General features: G+C 42.0%; 1 protein-coding gene across 2 annotated transcripts in view; it reads left to right on the top strand.

Annotated features, from left to right (window-relative positions):
• Window positions 1-24,896, top strand: part of pde2a (phosphodiesterase 2A) — a 136,374-nt gene that overhangs the window by 97,871 nt on the left and 13,607 nt on the right. For both annotated transcript variants that reach the window (XM_076736126.1, XM_076736125.1), the window contains exons 3-13: window positions 13,560-13,649; window positions 13,914-14,002; window positions 16,925-17,034; window positions 17,856-17,911; window positions 18,152-18,211; window positions 19,311-19,467; window positions 20,230-20,282; window positions 22,850-22,924; window positions 23,140-23,181; window positions 23,871-23,939; window positions 24,037-24,167. In XM_076736126.1, coding sequence (XP_076592241.1) covers window positions 13,560-13,649; window positions 13,914-14,002; window positions 16,925-17,034; window positions 17,856-17,911; window positions 18,152-18,211; window positions 19,311-19,467; window positions 20,230-20,282; window positions 22,850-22,924; window positions 23,140-23,181; window positions 23,871-23,939; window positions 24,037-24,167 — 932 coding nt within the window. The remainder of the gene's footprint in view (window positions 1-13,559; window positions 13,650-13,913; window positions 14,003-16,924; window positions 17,035-17,855; window positions 17,912-18,151; window positions 18,212-19,310; window positions 19,468-20,229; window positions 20,283-22,849; window positions 22,925-23,139; window positions 23,182-23,870; window positions 23,940-24,036; window positions 24,168-24,896) is intronic.

Genomic DNA, 24,896 nt, shown 5'->3' on the forward strand with positions numbered 1-24,896 from the left:
ACAAGAGGTCAGGTGAACATGCCAAAATGTCTATAGGCAGGTGCACAATTCAATGTACAATATGGAGGAACAGTTTCCCATAACAAAAGTCCTCCAATTAAATAACAAAAAAAAAAGGTTCAGATAAGTAAAGGTTAGGGCAGCTTCGTCATCATGGTCACAATTTTAAGTACTGGTTAAGGTTAGGGAACGATCACGATCTGAAGCCACTGACGCTGTCGGACAGTCTGAAATTGATGATTATTCACGTGATGCTTAAGCTGCAGTTTGCATATAACAAAATAGCCGAATTTTAAATCTGGTGTCTGTGGCCCACGCTGGCACACTGGAGGTGATACGTTTACATCGACCAACAATGATTAGTTTGCTCGAGCTAAAGGAGGGGATCAAAGGCAGCGATGGCGCAGGCAGAAGCAGCAGCAGCAGCTCAGAGCGTGGAAGTACAAAAGTTCTGCACTGCAGGTTTAAGCTTACAGCCGAGAGCAAGTTTCAGCTCATTAATCAACTAAACTCAATTCGTCTTTATCTTGTTTTACATCTTTTCGTCTTTTCAAAGTGATTTCTGTGAACCAACGAGTTTGGAGGTGAGATGCATGTGTGCTGTGTGACATTATCAAGCGCTGTGTTGTAAACTACATGGCAACTGTATCTGTATCCATGGCGATTTGATACTGCGCAAGCAGTTTCCTAGGCAGCAACAGTTGTTGCCTTGTTTGAAGCTGTCTCAAAAAGTCCAGGCATTAGTCCCTGGTTACTGCAAACAATGCTTTTGGCAGGAGCAGACTGTCAAACTAATTGATTTAGAGATAGATAGATAGATAGATAGATAGATAGATAGATAGATAGATAGATAGATAGATAGATAGATAGATGTGTGGAGTTGGCTGGATGATAACAGCAAAGGAGGAAAAGCAAAAGCTGGAATAGATAGAGAGAGAAATGGAGCTGAAAGTAGACGTTCTCGAGCAGGGTAACAACCCAGTGGATGATAAAAAAAAAAGAATGAATAGAGAGTGAAATGGAGCCAAGAGAATGGCAAGAGCATGTGGGCGTGTTCCTGAACAGAAGAGTCAGATTAAAATAGAACAACAGCCATGTGACGACAGTGTGACTGTCAAACACCTGCAGCGGAGAGACAGAAAGAAAGAGGACAGAGCAGGACGGACAGACATAATGGATGTAAGGAACAAATGGAGAAACGGACAGGTGACAAAGAGACAGAGGGAGGGGGTGGGGTTGGAAATTGTGAACAGTGAGACCATGCAAAACATCAGAGGGACCTAAGCGACAGAGAGGGAGAGCGTGGATCAGATACCGATGAGTGAATGGTTGGGAACAAATGAAGAAGAAGATGAGGATGAAGAATAGGGACCATTGTTGTGGCCTCCCTGCCAGAGTGTGTGAATGAGAAAGTGGTGGTGTTTTTCTCCTCTGCGCTCCCATCAGTCTCCCCTTTTCCTGCCCTGAGCTTTGAATAGCTCCTTGTAGCAGTGCCGCTGGAAGGAGAGGAAGGTATCATTGTCTCGAACAAAGGTGCTATCAAACACGACGCATCTGTTACATTTTCACAGTGTCGTTTTTGAGCAGCCATGATATTTAGACGGCCCTGATTGGCAGTTGTTGACATTTGAGAGGAGGCCAGCCCCTCAGTGAGAACTGATGACAATCAGAGGCATTTAAATTATACAAGGTGCTTAGCATTTTACTGCGTCACTACTCAGTCTGCATCAGGAACACACACGCAGGCAGACTGGGATATTATTCAGAAGTAATATATTATTATCAAAACAATGATCACAATCTGAACACACATGCTCGACATACTGTCAGATTCAGTGTGACTTACACTTTATAAAATCATTCAGTAATAGTCTCCGCGGCTGCAGTTCAAACAGGAAGGGCTAATAGTTAATTTGGCATGACTATTTAATTTGCCAAAATGCAAACAGATGCAGGCTAGAGAAGGCTCAAGGTGTGGCCCACAGCTAACTCACTGACTCCACAGTGCTTCCTACTTGCATCCCCCAAAGCATTATGGGAACTGTTGTTCACAAACTTAGACCATTTTGAGTAACAAACATTGAGTGCTTTGCACCATCCAATGCATTTGTGACCATGGTGTCCTGTTGATATGGACAGTGCTAAATCTAATGCGACTCTGAGGCAAATTGAAGGCATCTCTAAGAAGCCCAACTTATTTCATTTAAAATCACATTCACACATCACCAGCACCACAACTGACCATATTCACAAAGTGCTTCACCTCTAGTAAGCAGATACACAGTAAACACTGATAACAAAGACTAACACAAATGACATTCATGATAAAATTCACACCGAGGTGAACATTCAGATTCATCACCAGCCTGCTCAGTGTCGTCATTGTTGTCATCAGTGTAATTGTAGGAGTGACACCCAATGCAGGAACATTAGTGCCGCTTCAATCAGCACAGATGACCACCACCAGAGGCGATGACAGAGGACGTGCACGGTCCAAAGGCTGCTGATGCTGCTCAGTCACAGGCTGAAACAAAACGAGACACGAGACACGTCTAAACCCACAGCAGAGGAACTAATTCATTTGCTCACACGGACACTCATCGAAGAATAAACAGCTGCACGCAGAACAAGCTGGCTGGACACAGTCATTCATTTCACATCAGCAACAATGTTTAACTGTTAATGAACCAGACAAATGGTGTTCATGTTTAAACCCTGTGGCGTTTTTTTTTTTTTTTTGTAAACAAAGCTAATTTTACTTTTACATTGTTTACATTTATGCACAGTCTTCTTCTTCTTCCTTGGCTTTGTTGACACGCTGCTGCAATTCTAGGGACATTTCCTCCAGCTGTTATAAGTGGTACTGTGTGAAACCATCAGTCACTTTCGTGCATGAGTATCGTCATCCACGGGCAGCACACACTAACAAAAAGGGGACTCAATCTCAGAAACATTCCTACCAGAGGTCTAAGGCTCCACTGGGTATCTGAATATTTGAATTCAAAAGCACCAACAAAGGCAAGAAAAGGCCAATTTATTTGTATAGCACCCTTTCAACAACATAGCAATTCAGTGTGCTTTACATTAGATATAAAGGTGTAAAGACAAGATACAAAGGATGCACAATGCGACTTAAAAAAGACACATAAATATGATTTAAAAGAATTAAAACAAAGTATAACAGAAGACTACATAAGCATTTAGAATAAATGCAGGGGTGTCAAGAGCTCACCATCTTTATGTGCATTCATTAGATATTTTCGGATCACACTGGCATTTTTATAATAGATACTAATAACAAAAAGTATCAAACATGGTGTTTATATCATGACAAATGAGGATTAACACATAGGCAACACCCCTGTATCAGATTATAAATCTGATGTGCCTTTATTTCTAACGGCTCACTTCTTTTTTTAAGTCCTTTCTTTCCTTTTATTCTTTAATTAAAATGTAATATTGATGAGACCAGATGAGAACAGCTGTCTGCTGTTGTCTTTGGAGATGCTATAACAGCCTTAGACTGACTGTGAGGGGAATTGGCAGTCGTTCATTACTGCCAGAATATTCCTGTCAAGTTTTCTAGTATGTGGGTCAAATTAATCTTGCTGGATTCGTTAAAGATGAGCTCATGTGAAATTTGGCCATGGGCATTAATACAGACATGAAGCCATAATGATAGGAGCAGAAAATGTGATATGAATGATTGATTTTCATTGTGGATTTATTTGTGATTTATTAGCACAGATTGGACATAGGCTGACAGCGAGAGTAGAAACCTCTTCACCGTTGCTTCTGTATTTCCTGGCCTCACTCCAACTACCTCACTTGTCTCTCTCCTCTGAGCGATGTGTGAAGCAGTTTTCTGTCATTATGGGATTGGGTTCTTCTGTTTAGTCTGTCAATTCCTGCCTTTCTACATGCTTTTTGAGGTCAGACTTTATGTTTCTGTCTATCATCTACCTCCCGTTGAGTTACGTTCAGGAAATATTTATGGATTATGGTCTGTTGGCTCATCGCAGCTTAGTAAGTTTCACTCAAAACTCCACAAAAATCCAGTCTTTTTCCCACTCACACAAAAAACACACAGTTTACTTAGGTCTCTTTTGGAGGACATTACATAGACTCAGATTGATTTCCTTCACCCTAAAATTTAATGATTAACCCTATGGCGACTTTATTTTGTCCCTACAGTATGTCTGTGTAAGCAGAGTTATGTCCAACAACATGAGTAAGACGTCCACAGAAACACACACAGATTGGTCAATTAGCTGGAGGCACCATGAGGCACCTGTTTCTTCTGTTCTTTACACAGTGATAGGTCACCATAGCAGCATCACTTGATTGTTTTACACCTCCAGTCCAGTCCAACTCCTGTGTGTGTGTGTGTGTGTGTGTGTGTGTGTGTGTGTGTGTGCAAGTGAGAAAGTTGTCTGCCTTTTTCTCTGTGTGACTCCATTGACTTAGACAAAACTTTAATCAAACTTGCTCTCAGCTTTTTGTACTCTTTGATTTTCATTATTGGAAATAGCGCTGGGCCGCTGTATGTTTGCATGCACTCATGGACGTGAAAGTGTGTGTGTGTGTGCGCTTGTGTGTGTGTGCATGGAGGGGCCCGTCATCATGGCTTGGCTGTATTCTACAGTGCATGTGTCTCCAGTATGTTAGTAATGCTACTGGAGACCCAGCTCTGTTGGAATAACAACCAGGACCCACTGCAACACTACCAGCCTCCCTCAGGCCATGCTGTGTGTGTGTGTGTGTGTGTGTGTGTGTGTGTGTGTGTGTGTGTGTGTGTGTGTGTGTGTCCTTGCCTCTGTGTGTCTTTTCCCTCAAACAGACAGGCAGACACTCTGATTTAGTCTTTACATTTATCCCTCTTCACTCCTCTCTCCCCTCAGCGACTCGCAGGCAACTGGCTTAAATCAATCCACATCAGTAATTCATTCAACCCGAATGTTAAAGAGTGAGCAGTACGTCCCCGGTCGACTTAAACCTACAGCAGGTCAAGGAGTGAGTAAGCTAGTAATTTGCTAAAATGCATAGAGGGGTTTATCAGAGCATGTACATAGTTCATTTTACATAAAAATCTATAGGCACGGGGGAGGACGCCTTTAATCATCCGCAAGCGTGATGCCATTACCCTCCATCCTCTTGCTATTAGATCAAGGTCGGACAGTAAACCTCTTGAAATGCAGATTGGCTTGATTTACCAGGCGGCTCTGTGAACAATGCAGCGGATACGGGAGTTACCCTAAAGGCTCCAATTAGCTCCTTAAACTAATCCTCCTGGTCGAGTCTTTAGCTAAGCTCGGTCTTTATCTAATGTGGTCAATTTAGAATATTAGTATTCAGCTAACTGGGTAATTTAAAATCTGACTCTCCACTGAATGTGTTATTGTCAATACAATCAGGCACTAAGTAATGATAGGGTGTTTGCGCTGTGAGTATTTTGCAAAATAGTTACAAGTGAATGAATATGTTTTACGTCAACGTGAGTCTGACTCAGCTATTCAGAGCCGAGGAGGGATTCATCTGTTTAAAATTGTGGAATATAACTCATAACCTGCGCTTCTCAACAGTTAATTAAATTTTCTTACATGTGACGTCAGGGACAGTGACTGTCTTGTGTCTTGTGTGTCCTTTTAAAAATCACTATTTTCCATGTTGCTGTGATGACGCATGTGGTTTTTATTGATGTTGGAGGAAGAGGATCGGTAGAATAAAACATGATTCACTTTGATGATGATTGCAGGTTTGATCTTGGGATGGGAGTGCACAAGAGGAATATATTGTGTTGGATTTTATTCTGATTGTCATGGCTAGTTTTCAAAAACACGGCTTGTAAATCTGCATGCGTGTGACAGCAGCTGACCAGCATCTGATCCAAATAAACAACAGCCATTCACCTTTTCCTGCAAAACACTGTCAAGCAAGAGCTAGTCTCAAATAATAGTCAAAATGGAGCAATCAGAAAACAGGAAGGCTTCTTTCTGATTTTAATGTTTTTACTTCTGTACACACAACATCACTTGCACATCTGTCTGTCCCTCCTCTGTTGCTCTTGCTGGTTTCCTCCTTTCGACATCTGTTAAAATCCATTTGGACTTATCCAAACTCAGAGTTTTAATATTTAGGGTATCAGGTGTTCTACTGACTGTAAAGCCCTTTTTGGCCAGTTTGTGATTTTGGGCTATAGATACGAGATTGACTTGACTTCCTCCATCCATCCAGTGATGAAGGTCACATAATTTGACTCGCAGCTCGAAATCAAAATCATCTATCAATCATATCAATCATATATCAAAATATGTAACAGCTGGAAATCAGGTTTCTCTGATTTTAGCCTCAATAAGTCTCAAATCAAGGTCCGTTCTCGCTTCACTTGCAAAACACAACTGGAGAAGTTACTATATAAACTTGTCATCTCCTCCTTCGTCCACTCATTCCTGCTTTGTTGCTACACCACTGCTGCCTCCTATTCTTTCTTCTCATTTATCGCATACATTTGCTGTAGTATGTTCTTGCATCTTACATCATGCATATTTCATGTTTTACTTGTGTGTGCCCCAGGGTCTCAAATCTACTTCCTGCTAAATCTTTTGCATGCTGCTTTTGCTGGACTCAAATTAAGAGCCCCTCAGATAACAGATCCTGCACCACCAAATACAGCCGTATAACTATTTAATTATGTCTTCACCATCAGAGAGCAAAAGAACAGCAAACACGAGAGCTGACTAGCAGCGCTGGCTCAAATAGCTGTGGGAAATAATTTTGTTGTAATCATCTTGAAATACTCCTGCAAAAATAAAATGTGTACAAATCAGGTAGCATCATGAAATTTGTCTCTCATACAGAATTACATTTCCAAACAATATAGTACTGACTGAATTGTGCCATAAAAAAAATCCCTGCTCACCAGGCAGCCAAAGCAGGGTAAAACGAACCTTAGAAAGAATGTGCAAATTATCTTGATATTATACAGAGCTGATTTGGCTTTATCCTGCTAACTGCAGCTCTGTCCATGTAGACTTAATTAAGGTTTTCAGTGAGTTGTCCTCCTGGAGTTATGCTCCAAATGTCTGCCTACCTCTCTATTAACTCTGATTGCTGTATTTTAGGGAAAAGATTTAATGAAAGGGTAAAATTTTGCCATGTATTTTTTTTCTTTTCTTACATTTATTAACAGGTCGGCATTTTCTTGCTTCTTGCTTCACTATAGTGTCATTTCCATACCATTATACTACCAAGGCTGGCCACTATGTTCTCAGCTTTTTACACTAGCTGCAGAGCAGCTTCAGAGTGATGTTTAAGGCTTGATTGCCCTCCCAAAGAGCAAATTGAGCATAGAGTGCACACTTCAGACACTGTGTAACTTTCTGCCTACACTTGAAAACCTGCAGTAACTCCAAATAAAAGTGAAAGGTAAGATAGAGGCTACAGAAAGCAATAAATGTGTGCACAGAATAGACCAACAGTATGGACAATCAGGACAACATTGTAGATAGATGGATACAACATGCAGTACATGGCCATGTATTTTGAAAGCATAGCGCACAGAATGGGATATAAGGTATAGCGAGATGAGACAGGTATGAAGAGGAGAGCCCACTTACAGTTTTGGAAGTGATCAGTAGCACCTTAAAGTCTGATCTGACATGGATTGGAAGCCAATGAAAGGAAGCTAAAATAGATGTTATATGGTCAAATTTTTTCAGTCGAGCTGAAGCATGCAGAACCATTTGAAGACTTTTACAACACAGTACTAGTAAGCAGCAGGCTTGGCAACAAAATGCTACAGTAATCAAGTCTGAAACAGAGATATGTATAAGGATTAAGATTAAGAATCTTGGCTGTCAAACTTCACAAATCACAAATTATTTGATAAAACTGGTGTCTATGTCGAGCTGGCACAATGACAAGTATCTCAGTTTTATCAGGATTGAGGAGCAGTAAAATTATATGACATCCAGTATTTCACAGCAGACCAACAGGCATCTAATTTAATTGAGCATAACTGCTTTTACAGGCACATACAGCTTAGTATCATCAGATGTATGTAATTAGGTCCATGACGGTGTATAATTTGGCCATGAGGTGAAATATAAAGAGAAAAAAAGCAGTGGGCCAAGAACGGAGCCCTGGGGTACTCCATATTTCACATCACAAATTTTAATGGAGTATAAATATAGGAAGCTCACTGTGTTGTTTCAGATAAATTACACTTTAACTACACAGAAACCAGGCCAGAGAGGCCAAATTGATTTTCCAGTCAGTCTTAGAGTATACAGTGATCTATGGTGTCAAAAGCCACACTGAGGTTTTGACAGAAATTTCACTGACGAGCTTTATCAGACATGTTTTTCCTCCTTGCACGTCTCGTGCAACAGATACGCTCTCATTTTAATCTCTGCAGCCGTCTGCACCGGCTCCATGAAGGCTCACATTTCATCTGTGTCTCACGGGCGTAACCACAACCTGGAGCATTTATTCACGCTTTTTTCAATACACACAGAAATGAGAGGTTGATGCCCAATAAAAAGGTACTGAATAGATATGTTTATCGATATTTTACAACCTAGGCAGGGCTGTGCTCCTCGCTGGAAAGAGCAAACCACACACACACACACACACACACACACACACACACACACACACACATCACTGGAGCGATAGTGATGGCCCATATATCCCAACATGCTGTGCAGGATTGAGTAGTTTAAGCTTGCTGTTTTATGTTCCAAAATGCAAATGTTATCTTGGAACATTAGTGTTTATATTGTAAAGTGTGTGTTCAGAACATGGTGGTTTATGTTGCAATCATCACTTCATTGTTAATAACTGCCAAACATTTAATAGCCTGCAGTAACATATTATATCAATTTGTTACCAGGAAAATGTAATAGTCACTGTAACATGTTACTGTTGTAACTCAAACACTGTTTGTAAGGTATTGAGGAAGCAGGTGGTTGGATTAGAAGCCAACACCAGCTTAGACAACATTTCAACATAGGAGATGAAAAACTATTTCAGTCCCTAGTCTGAATTTTTGTGCAGGAATACTCTAAAAAATGAGCTGTTAATGGCGGGCAGCTAACAGATGGTTGCTTTTGAGTAAGTTTGGCTACAGTGTCAAATATATTTCTAAGCTTGTGTTTTTTGTTAATGATTATGAAAGTGAAAGATGCTGCTCTTTTGATGCTCTTTTCGAAAGATGCTGCTTTTGCACGAGAGGTAGAAAACTTCCATTTTTGATTTGTTTATTCATCAAGTCAAGGGGGCTACCGCTGCAGCGAGTGAGTTAATGCACAAACGAACGACACCAAAAGTGTCAAGAAGTGCCAAAAAAAAAGGCTTCACTCAAAAGACTGAAGGCAAGGTCAGAGATAAATTCTCCAAATTCTTTTGAAGATTGGTAATAAGGACCAGGTGTTCTATAGAGGTGGCATGATCTGTGTCTGTGGTGCGAGACAAAGCAATTCATATTGATTTAGGTGGTTTAAATACAGGAGCCTCAAAAGATTTGAATTTGATATCAAGTTTGGAGGTCAAATTTGAAATAGCCCGAGCAACACTGGGGTCTGATATTTATCAAACTAAATCTGAGGGTCTCATAGGGCCTGTGCATGTCAGGGTGGGGATACAAATGTGATTACTATGGAAAAGTTGTTTTTAAGACTTTATTGGGTGCTTTGTGGGACCCTTGCCACTGCCAGTGGAAGGCATGGTGCTAGATTTATGTGAGTCACACATTTAGGGTAAGAGAACTAGTGAGTAATACAGCGGGGGAGGGAGACAGTCTCAATGTCCTAGACCGGTCTATCAGTCTGATATTGTGCACTGTGAAGACTTCCATGATGAACATATTAACCAAGCTTGTGAACATAAAAATCAGAGTTTTATGAGTGCGGTTTCATGTACGAAAGGTCAGAAGGTAAACAGGAGAGCCTACGGAAAATATGTGAGCATGTGTGTGATGGGGTGTCTGATAAAGATAAAGAGAGAGAGGAATTTGTGTTTAGTTATGCTGATCACTGGCGCCCTTCAAAATGTCAGAGCGCTCCGAGTGATTAGAAAGGCTGCAGATAATGACAACAGCCACGACGGCACCCTGATGAAAGGAGGAGTGGGGCAGGACCCAGAGGAGAAACCTGGAGAACAACGTGAAATTTAGGGGTTCAGGTAGAAAGGTGCAGGGAGGGAAATGACAACAAAGTCACGTAAGTCACCATATGGATGGATGTATGACATTTACCTTCTGCTTCAGATGAGCACATTTCTGTGACAAATCATGAATGACAGTAATGCAATGAGTAGAATGAATGTTGGACCTACGAGAGTAATTCTAAAATTGAATAGAAATAATGAAATAAATGTAATAGATATACACCATTATCATAATGGCCCTTCACATTGTCCTGTCATGCTGCTTTGGATCTCCATCGTCAGGGGGTGGATTTGATGTCTCTTGTATTAAAAAATTGTATTTTGTTATGGCATTTTCAACTCAATTCAGATAAAAGCCTTGGCCAAATTCACATAAATTGAAATGACATTAGAGACAAACAAACTGCGTTAGTGTAATGAAGTGATGTCGCTCTTTTCGTTCAGATTTTAGAGACTGTCATGCTTCAGGTTTGAATTAATTGAAGGATTACACTGTCCTCCATCTGATTCGTCATGCTGGGGAGGTTCAGTGACACCCCACTGGACGAAAGTATGTCGTTCAGTTAAAGAACAAAACTTTTCTATTGTGTTCCCAAAAAGTTGACATTAGCCTTTCACATAACAGCAATAAAAAAGACAGTAAATTATCAAATGTCATGATAAAATGCTAAAAATGAAAGTTAACCATGTTAAATTTACATTTAATTGAGCAAAATATATAAGGAAAAAGCTGAAACTGCTCATATTACAAGCTGAAACAGAGAGTTGGATGGTTGGATGTGTATGCATTGTGTGTGTGTGTGTGTGCGTGTGTGTGTGTGTGTGTGTGTGTGTGTGTGTGTGATGGAGAAGCAGGAAACTAATATAACAGATGGTTTGAGGTTTATGGCGAGAAATGATTGTGAAAGGTCATAAGAAAGAGTCTGACATTTACCAAGGCATACATCTTATTGCTAGTAATGCACACACGCGCGCGCACACACACACACACACACACACACACACACACACATACACAATACATACACATCCAACTACCCATACACACACACACACACACACAGAGGATGACAGGTTTCAGCGTCCATCCTCAACAAGTTCTTGGCAGGAGAGTGAGGAGGATGGATTGAGGATCAAACATTACTTATTGGGATTGCGCAAGCATTTCAAGATCCACAGCTTAAGACACAATACACTCGAAGTCTTTCTCACACACACACACACACACACACACACACACACACACACACACATGAGTTGGCAAAGCTCCAACTTCATTACAACAGCACTCTGGCAGGCTGATTGAGTGATCAAAGCTAATCGCATTTAATCATATCTAATCATATGTAATAACCAACACTGAGTGCTCAGGCATGACAAAGCTCCCCACTCTCTCTCCATCACTCCCTTTTCTTCTCTTCTCCTCCCTCACTCCTTGACCCTCCTCAACCCCCTCATCCAAACACTCAGAGCTCCTCCTCCTCCCTCCTCCTCCTCTGCCTTTGTCTTCCGTGTTTCCTCTCAGTCAAAAACAAAACTGAACGCAAGTGAGAAAGAGGTAGAAGGAGGGTGTGAAAAAGAAGAGAAAAACAGAAGATAAAAGAGAGGGTGACCGAGCGGACACCCTCAGCAGAACATGGAGCCCCCCAGCAGGTGCAGCCCACTGTACGTTTGTGGTATTATTTGCTTGAAGAAGGAAGAACATGTTCTTCCCGCCGGCTCGGCTGCGTGACTAAAAGTTTTGTCAGAACAACTGGAAGAGCATGGTCTGGCCGTCACAGGCAGTAGTTTCAACGTTACCGTCTTCTTTCCAATTTAAATTCAGTACACAGTTTTAAAAGCTGCAGCATCTTAAGCCTCTGTGATTTCTTCCAGTGTTTTTCTATGCTTTGATCAGATCTTGAAGTCTTGCCAAGATTCTCTCTTTAGGCTTACATGTAATAATAATGCTGTGTGATAACTGGAACTGGTAGGGATTTAAGTAGAAGACTGCACACAGAGTGTGAATATTCTCATGGTATGAATTTACAGCCGTCACCTGGGATTTTACCAGCGCTCTTTTGAGGAAGTTGTGGTTGTGAGACGCTGCGGCTCCGTGTGCCTGTTTGTGATTTTGGTGGAAAGTGAAAATGTGAAAACATGGAAGCGCAAACTCAATCTTCCATGACCTTAAAATATAAGCTTCCCTGTTTGTTATCACACATCAGCTCTGCTGTTTTGCTGTTCCTCTGCTTGTCTACCCTGTTTCCAAAGCTAATCTTTATTAAAGTAGAAAGTTGTTTTGAGAGGACCAAACAGTGCACTTGATGAAAACAAACTGCTCTCCCCTTGCACTTCTATTGTCCCTTTTAAGGCATGAATATGCTTCAAACAAAGTGCTTGTCTAATGGTCACACACAGGATCACAATTTTCCTCTTTCCAATGTCTACAATTGGACAAGCACACCCACTTTATGCAGCAGTTTACCAGATGTGTAGAGGCAAGGAAGTTTTCTCTGGACCTCACTTTTTCCATTATTGACACAACTTCTTCTTGTGTTTCTAACATCATCATGGCAACGTCTCCATTTCTACAACACAACTCGTCTTGTCCCTTTCTAATACAGCCAGACCTTCAAGTGTGGCTGGTTGGACAACACTTAGCACCAAGTAGTTTGTTTCAAGCCTTTCCTTTGTAGAGGAGTCATTCCCCTCTGGTTTCAGCTGTGATGAGGTCCTTCATGTCAGTCTGTCTTTAATATTTGTATTGGATTTTGATGTGGAGAGATATTTTATCAAAGTCAAAGGAGATAAAAATAGACTGGCTCTTGTTGAATTTGATCAGACTGATCAGAGGCAGGCTGTAATTAAGATAACCGCCACTCTCCTCCAAGTTAAGTGCTTCTATCCAATCTTCAAAGAATGCAGCAATGATAAGAAAGTAAATATCTGTTATGTAACTGTGAACCATGCGATCTTTGCTGTAGCACCTCCAAACACCATTTCACTTCATGAATAATCAGCTGCTTCTTGAACGCTTAAAATGAATATTCAAGTGCTTGGTTTTTCACAGTGCCTAAATGAAACAAATGCACTGAGTGTCCTGAAGAGCAAAACTAACTCCAGTAATCCCTGACGGTGTTCAGCTCAGTTAATTTACAAGTACCTCACTTGTGGCTCCAACAAGCACAGGCTGCTATGTGTTTACCAAGTGTGACACAGTTTAAATATTGTTTCAGAGGCCTTCGCAGCCTGCCAAGCTAAATATCTAGAGAAGAGCTGTTGTAACATAAACATGGTACCCACAAAAAAAAAGATCCGAAGCCAAGGCCTCAGGTTTTTGGAGCCGCACACTAAAATCACAAACAAGCAACCAAGCAGACATCAGGACATCTGTTTGTTTCCCTCCCCAGGATGCTTTGCTGCGGCTGGCGGCGGTTGTCGACGCGCGCTCGCTGCGAGTGGCCCTTCGAGACAGCATACAGGAGCTGCTACCCAGCACGGTGTTTATACTCGCACACAAACCCTACATTTGCACAAACAGCTGAACATAACAGACATTTCCTTGATTTATTACCTGGAAAAAAAAGAGAGCTTCCTGTTAGTATTCATAGCGTTGGAGCTAAATGCCTCGGTCCTAACACACCGGGGAACAAAGGCGCTGGGCCTTTGTTGTAAATAGATGAGGCTCATCACTCAATATATTAATTACAATCTGATTAATATTACAAATGAATGTGCGAGTATATGTGTGTTTCTCAATGCAGGAGTGTGTATGTATCTACATGCTGGAGGGAGACTCGAGGCTGCTATCTGATGACCCGCCGCATGAACTGCCACAGGAGGGAAAGATCAGGTGTGTACTCTGTGTGTGTGTGTGTGTGTGTGTGTGTGTGTGTGTGTGTCAATGCGGCAAGCCCCAGATGTCTCGCAATAGAACAAGGGAGAGATGAAGATGGGGAATAGAGACAGCTGTTTTCTCTGTGCGAAAAGAAGGTGCCACCTGAATGATTATGAGCCAAAATCACATCAACACAGAGACAGGAGTGTCACCGAGAGGGAGATCTCATCATCAAGACACAGGAGGACCTCCTCCGTCTCTCCTATCCTCTCATTTGTACCACCTCTTACTTTCTCCCCTCATCCCTCATCTTTATTGCTGTCTCATTAATACACTCCCTTTATCTCACTTTTTTCCTCCTTATTACACATCACTCTCTGCCTCTCTGACGAACAGTTTCCCTCTCTTGTCATCTGCTATTCCACCTTCCCACCTCGCTACATCAGTCAATCATTGCCCTTTTTCCTCTCGCCTGCTCGCTCCTTGAGGAGCCATGAAGCACTAAGCCGCCTGTGTTATGGTCTTTCTACACCCCCCTCCTCCTTCCCCGCCGCTCCTCTTCCTCTCTCACCTTCAATCCCTCTCCCCACGGAAGCGTTGCAGGGCTAATAGCCGAGGTGACAGCGCCCGGGGTCCCTTGGCGAGACATGGTGATCCTCTCCCCTCTTAAGTGCTCTCTGAAGCTCTACAACCCGTGCGCTACTGCGACTGCTGCCCAGGCTCCGGCAGAAACCAGCACTACATTATAGATGAAACTGTCTGTTTGTCAGACAAGAACCCCGTTTCTAACACCTCATTGCCACACAAACGGCGTAGCGCACACAAACATGCTTACGCAGAGACGAACACACAAGGACGCCGCGAGCACAGACCACACGTATGCACACACACAGACACGCATACACAACCCGATGCACTCCTACACACACACGCACACACATTTGCGTGCACTGCATGCAGGCTAGAGGTAGTGGCGATGTTAGAAGAGCTACAGGGCACTTTGTTACTTTTCTGCCTCCAATTCACCTGCTTACATAAGCCTGTTATCAAGACCTTGGCATACACACACACACACACACACACACACACACACACACACACACACAAACACTCAGTGAACTCATCTGAGAGGCAGAAGGCCACTGTGTTTTTGCCTCATTCCAGCTTCTTTCCTAATACATACAAGCCCATTAACTGGACCTTGACACACACACAGAAGCGAGCAAGCAAGTTCAGCAGACATCTCCCATGATCATTTATCCTCTAAACCGTTTGTTGTGCACAAGATAACTGATGCCTCATAGCCAAACAAGCTATTGTTAGAAATGCTGCAAATGGAAGACATACAGTCCAAGGTCTCATGGACACAGAAGACAGAGGTACACATGCACAGTGTAGTGGCACTGCTGTTGGAATAAAACTTCTGTCGTAGGTTAGTTTTATTTCTACTCAAAACATTAAACTTTTTCCATTTTTTAAAAAAGTTGTATTTTATTTATTGCCTTATGCAGAGTGACAGATTGCAGATCATTGATATTTTGATGGGTTTTGCCATCATGCCATAACCGTTTTGACAGCATTCAGTTTGTGAGGCTGCCATACATTTACGTAGTAATCATTAACATTTCCCATATTTTGGATTAAAACTCTTCATTACTCTAAATTCTCTTTTTCAGATGACCAAATTACAGAGTATCACACTGTAACAGCACACAGGTGCAACTTAAAATGTGCATTCAATCTACAGTATACCACAACATGAAGTCACTAGCAGCACCCAGATCAATTAATCACCAGCTGATTTCTATGAGTGCCAACTACACACCTACGTAAACATTTACTCTATCTGAGTGGTCTACTTAACTGTCCATCTCCAAGTCTTTGCTCCTGCTGCTGCTAACTGTTGTGACTATAAACACACCACCCACCACGCCGGCTTTCACCTGTACATCACTCGATTTGAGCTCTCCTATCCACAGAGAAAAACAAATAACTGTATTTTTGCTAACACTCACGAGTGGGGTTTTTTCTCCACTATAAATTTTCTTTGTCATGTTGCAGGAAAGCTGCTTTGAACAATGGCATTACACACAGGTCAGCTGTATCTGCCACAGCAGTAACCTATGATTCCACTGAAGTGGGCTAAATGGACATTTTTAAATCAATGCACCATGCAGAGATTTGGCTGCAGTAGTTTGAGGGGATTTCAGACACTGTGAGTGTGTCATGGAGTGACTGCTGCTTTGTGTGTGTGTGTGTGTGTGTGTGTGTGTGTGTGTGTGTGTGTGTGTGTGTGTGTGTGTGTGTGTGAAGCTGCAGGAGGGTTCAGTTGATTATTATGTGAAGCACATAGGACTGTGATTTTACCTGTGAAACTATTTTCTTTCGTTTTCTCCTTTCTATATTCATGCAAGTCAGAGTGTGTGTGCTTACTGAGGTGTGCAGTGACATTACCACACATGTGTGTTATGTGTGTGCGTGTGCAAATGTATGTCAGTCAAGAAAAAAACAAGTCCTTGTCTCATACTTAAGCATTTAAGCATAAGAACATTGCCCTCTGCATTAAATGTAACACACACAGACCTTTCCCATCCATCATCACATTTGGGTTATACCTGGCCAGCACTTTCACACACACACACACACACACACACACACACACACACACACACACACATGCAAACAGCTGTATTGAGTTCACATAATTTGACAATGTATAATGTCAATGAATACAACATGTCTGGTTTTGTAATGCTGCTGATTGTTTTTCCATTTGCTCCAATTGTCTTCCAAATCCCCTCTTCCTCTGCGTCTCCCCAGTGTCTGACACACTCACTCACACACTGTCTCACTCTGTTTCACACTCAGACACCAATGAGCTCAAGGTAATTGTCCTTCTCAGACCAGAGTCAAACACAACTTGTGTGTCTTTCTCAGGAGCATCGTGGACCAGCTGAAGCGATGCCAGTGTGTCGGCCTTCCTCTGTCCGAACTGCCAGAGAAATACAGAATCTGCCTCGCAGCGCCGTTACCAGCCCACAGAAGAGGTGTGTGTGCAGCGAGGGCTTGAGTGGACAGACAAATGGACCAACATCTGAGTGTGTGTGCCTGTGGGCTTGTTTGAGGATGCGTGAGCATGTGCTTGTGCATGCAGAGAAGCAGAGAGATGCGAGAACGTGGGAGAACAAACAAACGAAAGGAGGTAGAGAGAGAAGCAGGGAACAAGAGATGATGATTGCTGGGGAGAGGTATGGAGCCGTGTGGGTGAAAGGTTTATGATAAGAAAAAAGTATGAAAAGGACTATGAAAGGACTCCACATTCCTCTTAGCATTAACATATTTAGTTCTTATCTTAAAGCAGAAATGAGAAAACAACCTGGAGGCATGTAATCGAGGAGACATCCTAAAGTATACACGCGTGACCGCTCCGCACTCTGTGCATCAATAAATATCACTGAACATTTACAGATGCTGCACAAATAAGAGTTAGTTTGGTACCAATTCAGCAAACACATCATTCTGCTTTTTGTGTTGTCCACTGTTCACAGCAAAGATCTTATCATCTTCAAGCTTATTTTGGCCATAAAGATCTGCTGCTGTAGCTCTCTGCTCTCCATCGATGGGAATATCAAATGAAAAAGAACAAAAGCATAAACAGTGTTATGCAACGACACTAGGTTTATTTCTTTCCATGTTCATTTCCTCTACATATTTCTATTAGTACTAGAACACGGAGAAAGAACAAATAAGATTAAGAGCGAGACAAGGACATGGAAAGAAAATTGCTGGACCAATAGTCTGTTTTGTCTGAATTACTGCATTATGTGTTATGAATGCCTTTTTTTCTCTCTCTCTTTTTTCTTTTTAGCTGTTGTCATTCCTCTCTTGGACCAGGAGCGGGACAAGGCCATTGCTGTCTTACTGGTGAGTTCTTGCATTCAAGCACATACAATTGGGTTTCAGTGACTTAATGGACTGGAGTAACAAAAGCAATCACTCGTGGTTACATCATTGCCCCTCCTCTTCTGTTCAAAGCTAGATATTTACAGTTGAATAACACATATGGATTCATTTGGTTTTATTTAACATTCACAAATTAAATGAGCTCTACAGAGACAACTGTCAAGCTCATGTACCCGACTGAAATATCTGTGTGTGTTGCAGGTGGGCTGTAATCCACTATCTGATCAGGATGAAGTGCATCTTAACGTGCTGGAAAAACATGTAAGGTCCCTTTTTCTGTCTCTGTTTGGGTCAAAAATGTGAAAAAACTATTATATACCGACACGTGTTTTTACCATAGGTTGTATAAAACATGGACATACATCACCCATAGGTTTCTGAAGAGCCATTGTGAAGCTCAGTGACAGTGGCTCCGACCATCGCCATTATGGCATAATGGCGTAATTATGCATAACTTTAAGCCCCTAATATGATTTAAATGAGTGAGTTATATAAAATTTCACCTTTGTACCTTTTCTCATAAATGTGGAAATTAGCTATAGAGAGCAAAATGGGGTTTTTTTGTACCAGGCTGTATTTCTGCTGGAAAGTTGGGCATTTTAATATGGGGGTCTATGGGGATTGACTCACTTTTGGAGCCAGCCTCAAGTGTAGAAACTGCAGTTTTTGGCACAGTTTTTGGCACTAATTTTTCTGCCCCGGAGGTTGCTGCTTGGTTTTTACAAAGAGGGTAAAGCACAGCGTTATATGCTCTACAAGAAAGCATAATCTTTGTTAATCATCCAGTGAAAATTAGACCTATACTATGGATGACCAACTGTATCAGGATGTTGCACCTAAAAGCACTATAAACCTATAGAAAATACAAAACGAAAGGTAACAAGCACCAAAAATCATCCCAAAAGCAGGGATAGAATTTAAGCAGTGAATTGCTAAAACAGTGCAAAAACTACAAAACGTCCTTTTATTCATTAATTATAAATATAGCCTCTCAGTTGTAACATTCTGGCATTATAAATCCAGAAAACCTGTTTCCATTTCTTAAGAAAGTTCATATCAACACACTCCCAATCCTAGACACAACTTATCAAGATCAATAAAAGAAAAAATCCGTAATTGCGTGCCTGGCATCCAAAAATGTCTGCATACTGGATGTTTTATTTTTCTGCATAAATGTGTGTGTTGCATTCAGACTCACATGCTCAGAGGGGATTAGACTGGTGACGTTTGGAATTTCCATTTATTTTTGTTGGTTCTCTGAAGGACCAAACAATATTTACTCTGATGATTTTCTCTCTCAAATTTAATCTCAACCGAATTTGGCCTGTGTGTGTTTCTGCGTATGTGCATGATGTCACAGGCCTCAGTGGCGTGTGTGCGAGTCCAGGCTGTTCATGCGTCCTACCAGAGGCCTCCTCTCAGTCCCTCTCCAATACAGTCCCATAATGCACTGCTGCACCTCAACGTCTCAGACCAGGACTATTGTGAACTGGACCGTAACATCCTGCAGCTCTGTGGTATGCACACACGCACGCTCACACACACACACACACACACACACACACACACACACACACACACACACACTCATCGATGGTTGACAAGATACATAAAGACATATTGAATAAACCTCCTTCTTCACTCTCTCTCACATATGTACATCTCACGTTTCCTACACCTCATATATACACAGACTTGCACACATACACACATACACACACACTCACAGATGCATGCTGGTATATGTGAGGTGAGGTATGTTAATAGAGAAAGCCCATCTGGATAAAAAGCTCCATGAATTTAGATGGAGTCTGTGGCTCAAAGAGCGGATGACAGCTCCTGTGTGAAAACAGAACGCTCTGCAAAAACACTTTAAAATCTCATTCATAATGGAAGTGGCCTCGCTAATAAATACACATACATCAGCATTGCTTGCGCCCAGGTAATTGTCAACAAATATGAGTTGCCTTTACTCTCCTGAGTTAGTTCCGGCCTACACCTCGCCTTTCTGCTTCCCTGACCGCCTCTTTCCTTCTGTCTTCATCTGCAGTCCAGGCAGCCCTCCATCCCTTGTCTTGTCTTCATTATTAGGCCGTCTGTTAGCTGGTTCCCGCTCACCCCTCCCCGACCTTGCTGTCTCAGTGCATCCCTCCCTGGATTACTTTCTGCCCACATGCGTACATGCTCTGCATTCCCCCTCTTCCTTAACGCCAATCTGCCCTTGCTCCTCTCTGGTTTTTACTCTCTTGCTCTCTCTCTCTCTTCCTTTTCTCCTTCAGGTGAGCTCTTTGACCTTGACGCAGCCTCTCTCCAGCTCAAAGTCATCAATTATGTAAGTGGTTGAGATCACTCACACACACACACACACACATACACACACAGGGTTAAAGATGTACAGTACATGCAAAACATGAAATACTTCCGAGTAAGTTGTTCCCCTCTTGCTGTCATTACCTATACCACAAGCTTTTTATCACACGCATACTTCATCAGTCTCCTCATAGTATGCCTCACTCTGCATGATAGACTGTAAAAAGCAGGGGAGCAGGGGAAGAGATTGATGAGGATGATGAGAGAGAGGAGATATCAGGCTTCCGCTACAGTATGTCCAGACGCCTGACAACTATTTAAATGTATGGAATTATTCATTGATAAAGAAAATATGAGATAGAGCGGGGTAAAGCAGGAGCGAGGAGAGAGCTTTCAAGGTTATACAGCATCAAAGGGACAAAGTCTTCAGCCATCAGAGCTTCCATGAATCCTAATGGATGTATGCACATATACTTAAAATTATTTTCATGCTACATGTTGACCATGAAGGACTTGTTTTACATATTTAAGGTAAATCAGTGTTTTTCTCCACGTCAAAAGACCAAATTGACTGCAGTGATCAGTATCATCTTTGACATGAATTTGTGGACAACATAAAGTCTCTATGAAAATTGTTTGAAACCAATCTGTTTTGTATTTTTCTGTGAAAACGGTCCAATCCAAACAATTATCACCTACTTCACCTTCCCTGCACTTGTGCTACCTTGAAACTGCAGGTGTAGATCAGGCGGTCGAACAGCGCAGCTGCAGCAGTGCAGTCTGCGTGTAACACGTCAGCTTTTGATGGCTCTACACCTGAATTTGTAGTGTTTTTTTCCTGCATCTGAAGGAAGAGAGAGGGAGGAGTGGTGGTGGTGCAAAAGGCTGCAGGGGTTTTAAGATGTATTTTGAATCAGACATGATTTTCCTTGCCTGTTTATTGTTACAGTTGTAAAAAGGGGTGAGAGGAGGAGGAGGGAGAGAAGAGGAGGGAGGGGGGAAAGGAGCAGGAGATTGTTGCTTCTGAAGAATAGTCAGTTTAGTGGGAAGTGCTTGGGGTGGCTCTTATGGGATTAACAGCATTTGGGGGAAAAAGGGGGTGGAGGGGCTTATTTATTATATGTTAGCGCAGAGATGTGCTTTCCGTGTGTCTGTGCCGTGTGTGTATGTGTGTGTGTGCGTGATGAATGCTAGCGTGTGTGACTTTGGGAGAGCGAGTGTTCTGGCATTGGCTGGTGTTTATCCCTGTCCTGCTTGTTCTCTATCCAGCTCTGTGGATTACAGAGAAGAATGTTGTGTGGGGAAATGCTGCTCTTATAGCTGCGTGTGGGTGTGTGTGCATGTATGTGTGATCATGTATATGTTTATGTACCTATTTATGTACCTACGGTGTTGGTGTGATGGGTGTGTGTTCCCACCTCGGAGTGAATTTCAGAGTGTCAGTGAAATGTTGCAGCTCTGCAGGTGTTACACAGTTCAGTGCCTTATTTCATACACACACAGAGACACCTGTGTGTGTCTTTGTCTCGTCCATGTAGGCATTTCACATCCAAAGAGAAACTTTAATCCTGTGCTCAAAGCACGTTAATGAATTTTCTGTTATTTAAAAGTTATGAAGGTAGGTTTTGATGAGATGATCACTTATGAAGAGATTGAGGTGAATCCTTCAGAGAGGCCCTGGATACACACACTTACTTACAAGGTAGTCATATTAATGGAAATATGTACGCTTGTTGACCATGTACTTTGAACATTTCAATAATTCCTCATTCCATTTCTTTGTTGCTATGATATGACTCTGAATCAATACCAGATTTTGTTATGTGAGTTATTTAATTTGTATTTTCTGTAAATAGTAGAAATGTTTAAAGTTCATCTGTATAGCATTTATCAAAACCAGCATTACTAAAGTGCATTACACATAAAACACAACAATAAAACAGGCAGCAATGTATGAATGAACAGACAGACATAAAGAATTAAAGAGGAATAAATGTCAAAAACAAACCATAAATGAAACACCAAGGATAACGTTTAAAACAAAAGGTGAATTAAAAGTTAAATAGAGCAGTGCAAGACGTAAGTGCAACGTCCACAGGCGAGGAGCCTGGCAGCAAAGCTTGGTCTGCTTTAGGTTTGAAGCGTGAGTTTCCTCCCTCAGGATCTCAGGCTGTGCACTGGTTGCTAAGAGGACAGCAGTACAGATATATTTTCTGGGGCCAGGCCATGAATGGCTTTAAAGGTAGTAAGGGAAACCTTGAAATCAGCCCTAAAACAAATGGACAGCCTGTGTGAGGTCATAAAAATTGCAGAAGTGTGTTCGTACTAATAAAGCTTTCTTTAATCTGCAATTTGATGCTCCTGCAAGAAACTGAAGATTAGAAATTCTTGTCCCACCCAAGCGTCAGTCGTTTTCCACTGTCCACTGATTTCTAATCTTATCTTCTCACCAGACTACGCTCCGAGGAATCTCAAATTGAGGCTTCAAAAACAATCTGACTGAGTCTTAAAAAGAGCTTTTCTTTTGTTTTTTTGAGATTTTTGTGACGATATATCAGGACTCATGTGTGTGTTTGTGCTCTCCTTCAGCTGCAGCAGCAGACTCAGTCGCAGTGCTGTTGTTTACTACTGGTGTCAGAGGACAACCACCAGCTCTTCTGCCAGGTACACACACACACACACACACACACACACACACACACACACATAAATATATTCTCTCCACATCAGTCTCGTACACATTTGTTTTTCATAGTCTCTCTTTGCAGTGTCACACAATACAATACAATGCAATGCAATACACACAAATATACTTATTTTCTCACACAATTTTCTCTTCAGTTGCATAACCCTTGACCTTTGACCTCTGTGACCTTCAGGTAGTTGGAGACAAAGTCCTGGAGGAAGAGATCAGCTTCCCGGTGAGGCCAACGAACACACCAATTTAGTCAGAAATATTCATTATTTGCACGAATTGGTCTGTATGTGTTCCCTGTTCAGTCACTCGCTCATCAATTTATGGTTTTATTAATCATTCATTCATTCACTTGTTTTTCTTGCACTTTGGGCCATGAGGTGCCACACTGGGGCACATTCAGGGATGTTTGCTGCAATAACAAGCTTACTTTCAATGCAAGTGTTGTCACCCTGTGTGTTGGTCTCTTTCAAAGACACGCTAGAATGAACCTCCCACGTGTAATCTTTTATAATCCCTGGCAGGGGTTATAATTAAGAAATTTGGGCAAGAGAAGTAATCACTTCCTTTTGGTTGCTTTCAGCCTCCTGCTTGTGGTGCAGACGTAGCATTTTTAACAGGCTTCCCATTATGGTGCGAACACACGGTGTAGTCCAGGCTAAATGATGTGTGAAGTGTTGACAGTAGTTGGTGTAGAGAGATATCAGGACACAAATAAGCACACCCAGGATGATCAATTTGTGGAGGATGGACTTCAGTCAGAATACACTAATAATCAACCTTTTTTTATATTTTTACCCCTAAAAGAATCTCAAGGACTTTCTTCCCGTCTCTCGCCCTCATTACACTGTTTTTCATCACCTCCCTCCATGTTCACTCACCACGTCTCTCTCTCCTTTTCTCTCCGCCATTCAGCTGATGTTTGGACGCTTTGGTCAGGTGGTTGAAAAGAAGAAATCAATTACTCTTCAGGACATCAGCGCTGTGAGGAGACATTTTCTTCCTCTCTTTATTATCCACCTATCTACAGTATTTATCTGCCTATTTTGTCTTGGTGCTGAAGTGCCTCTCTTCCTCTCAGGAGGAGCGTAGGCAGCTGTCCAGCATGTTGGGCTGTGAGATCTCCTCCATGCTCTGTGTACCTGTGGCCAGCAGGGCCACCGGTCAGGTGGTGGCGCTGGCGTGTGCCTTCAACAAGCAGGGTGGACAGAGGTATGTATCTGAAAGACTGTGTTCATACTGCAATAAGCTATCATTGACCTTCTTCCTTTTCTGGTTGTGCGCTATTTTTCCCCCGTCGTGAATCATATGATCAAGTTTTTTAACTTCTTATAAGATAAGATAATACTTTATTAATCCCACGCCAAGGAAATTACATGATTCATAAATAAACTATAATTATAAATGAGAAATTTCAATCAAATTATCTTTACTTCGCCACTGACTTACTGCTGAAGCACATTTTAAATGCTGGGATGTCAGTCTGAAGATGATTTTGCTTTGGTTAATTCCTGAAGCACTGACTCATGTTAGATACAAAGATTTGTCTGACAGCGGCTTACAGTAACGTCGGAACGGGGAGCCTGATTGGTTGAGCTCAGCAGCTCAGATTTGTTGAGAGTGGAAACATGCTGCTGTTTCCACTGAAATCTGCCGCCAGCCAGCAGTGTGTGCTCCATGCTCCTTTGTGAGTGGATATCATCACTTTGGAGTCTGTGTCAGATCACTCAGAGTGTGTATGTGTGTGTGTGTGCATGAGCGAGAGAGACCATGCAGATGGCTATGTGATGATCTAGAGTCAGGTCAGAACAGCGGGTGGCTTGGCTCCCTGGTTTGGCTCCATTTCTTGGCATGTATTTCTATGTGTGTATGTGCGTGTGTGTGTCTGTGTGATGCTGCCAGGAGCAATGCTGCTATCACCTGAATACAGAGGAAGTGTAT

Source organism: Chaetodon auriga, chromosome 7 (genome assembly GCF_051107435.1).
Source record: "Chaetodon auriga isolate fChaAug3 chromosome 7, fChaAug3.hap1, whole genome shotgun sequence".
NCBI classification, from domain to species: domain Eukaryota; kingdom Metazoa; phylum Chordata; class Actinopteri; order Chaetodontiformes; family Chaetodontidae; genus Chaetodon; species Chaetodon auriga.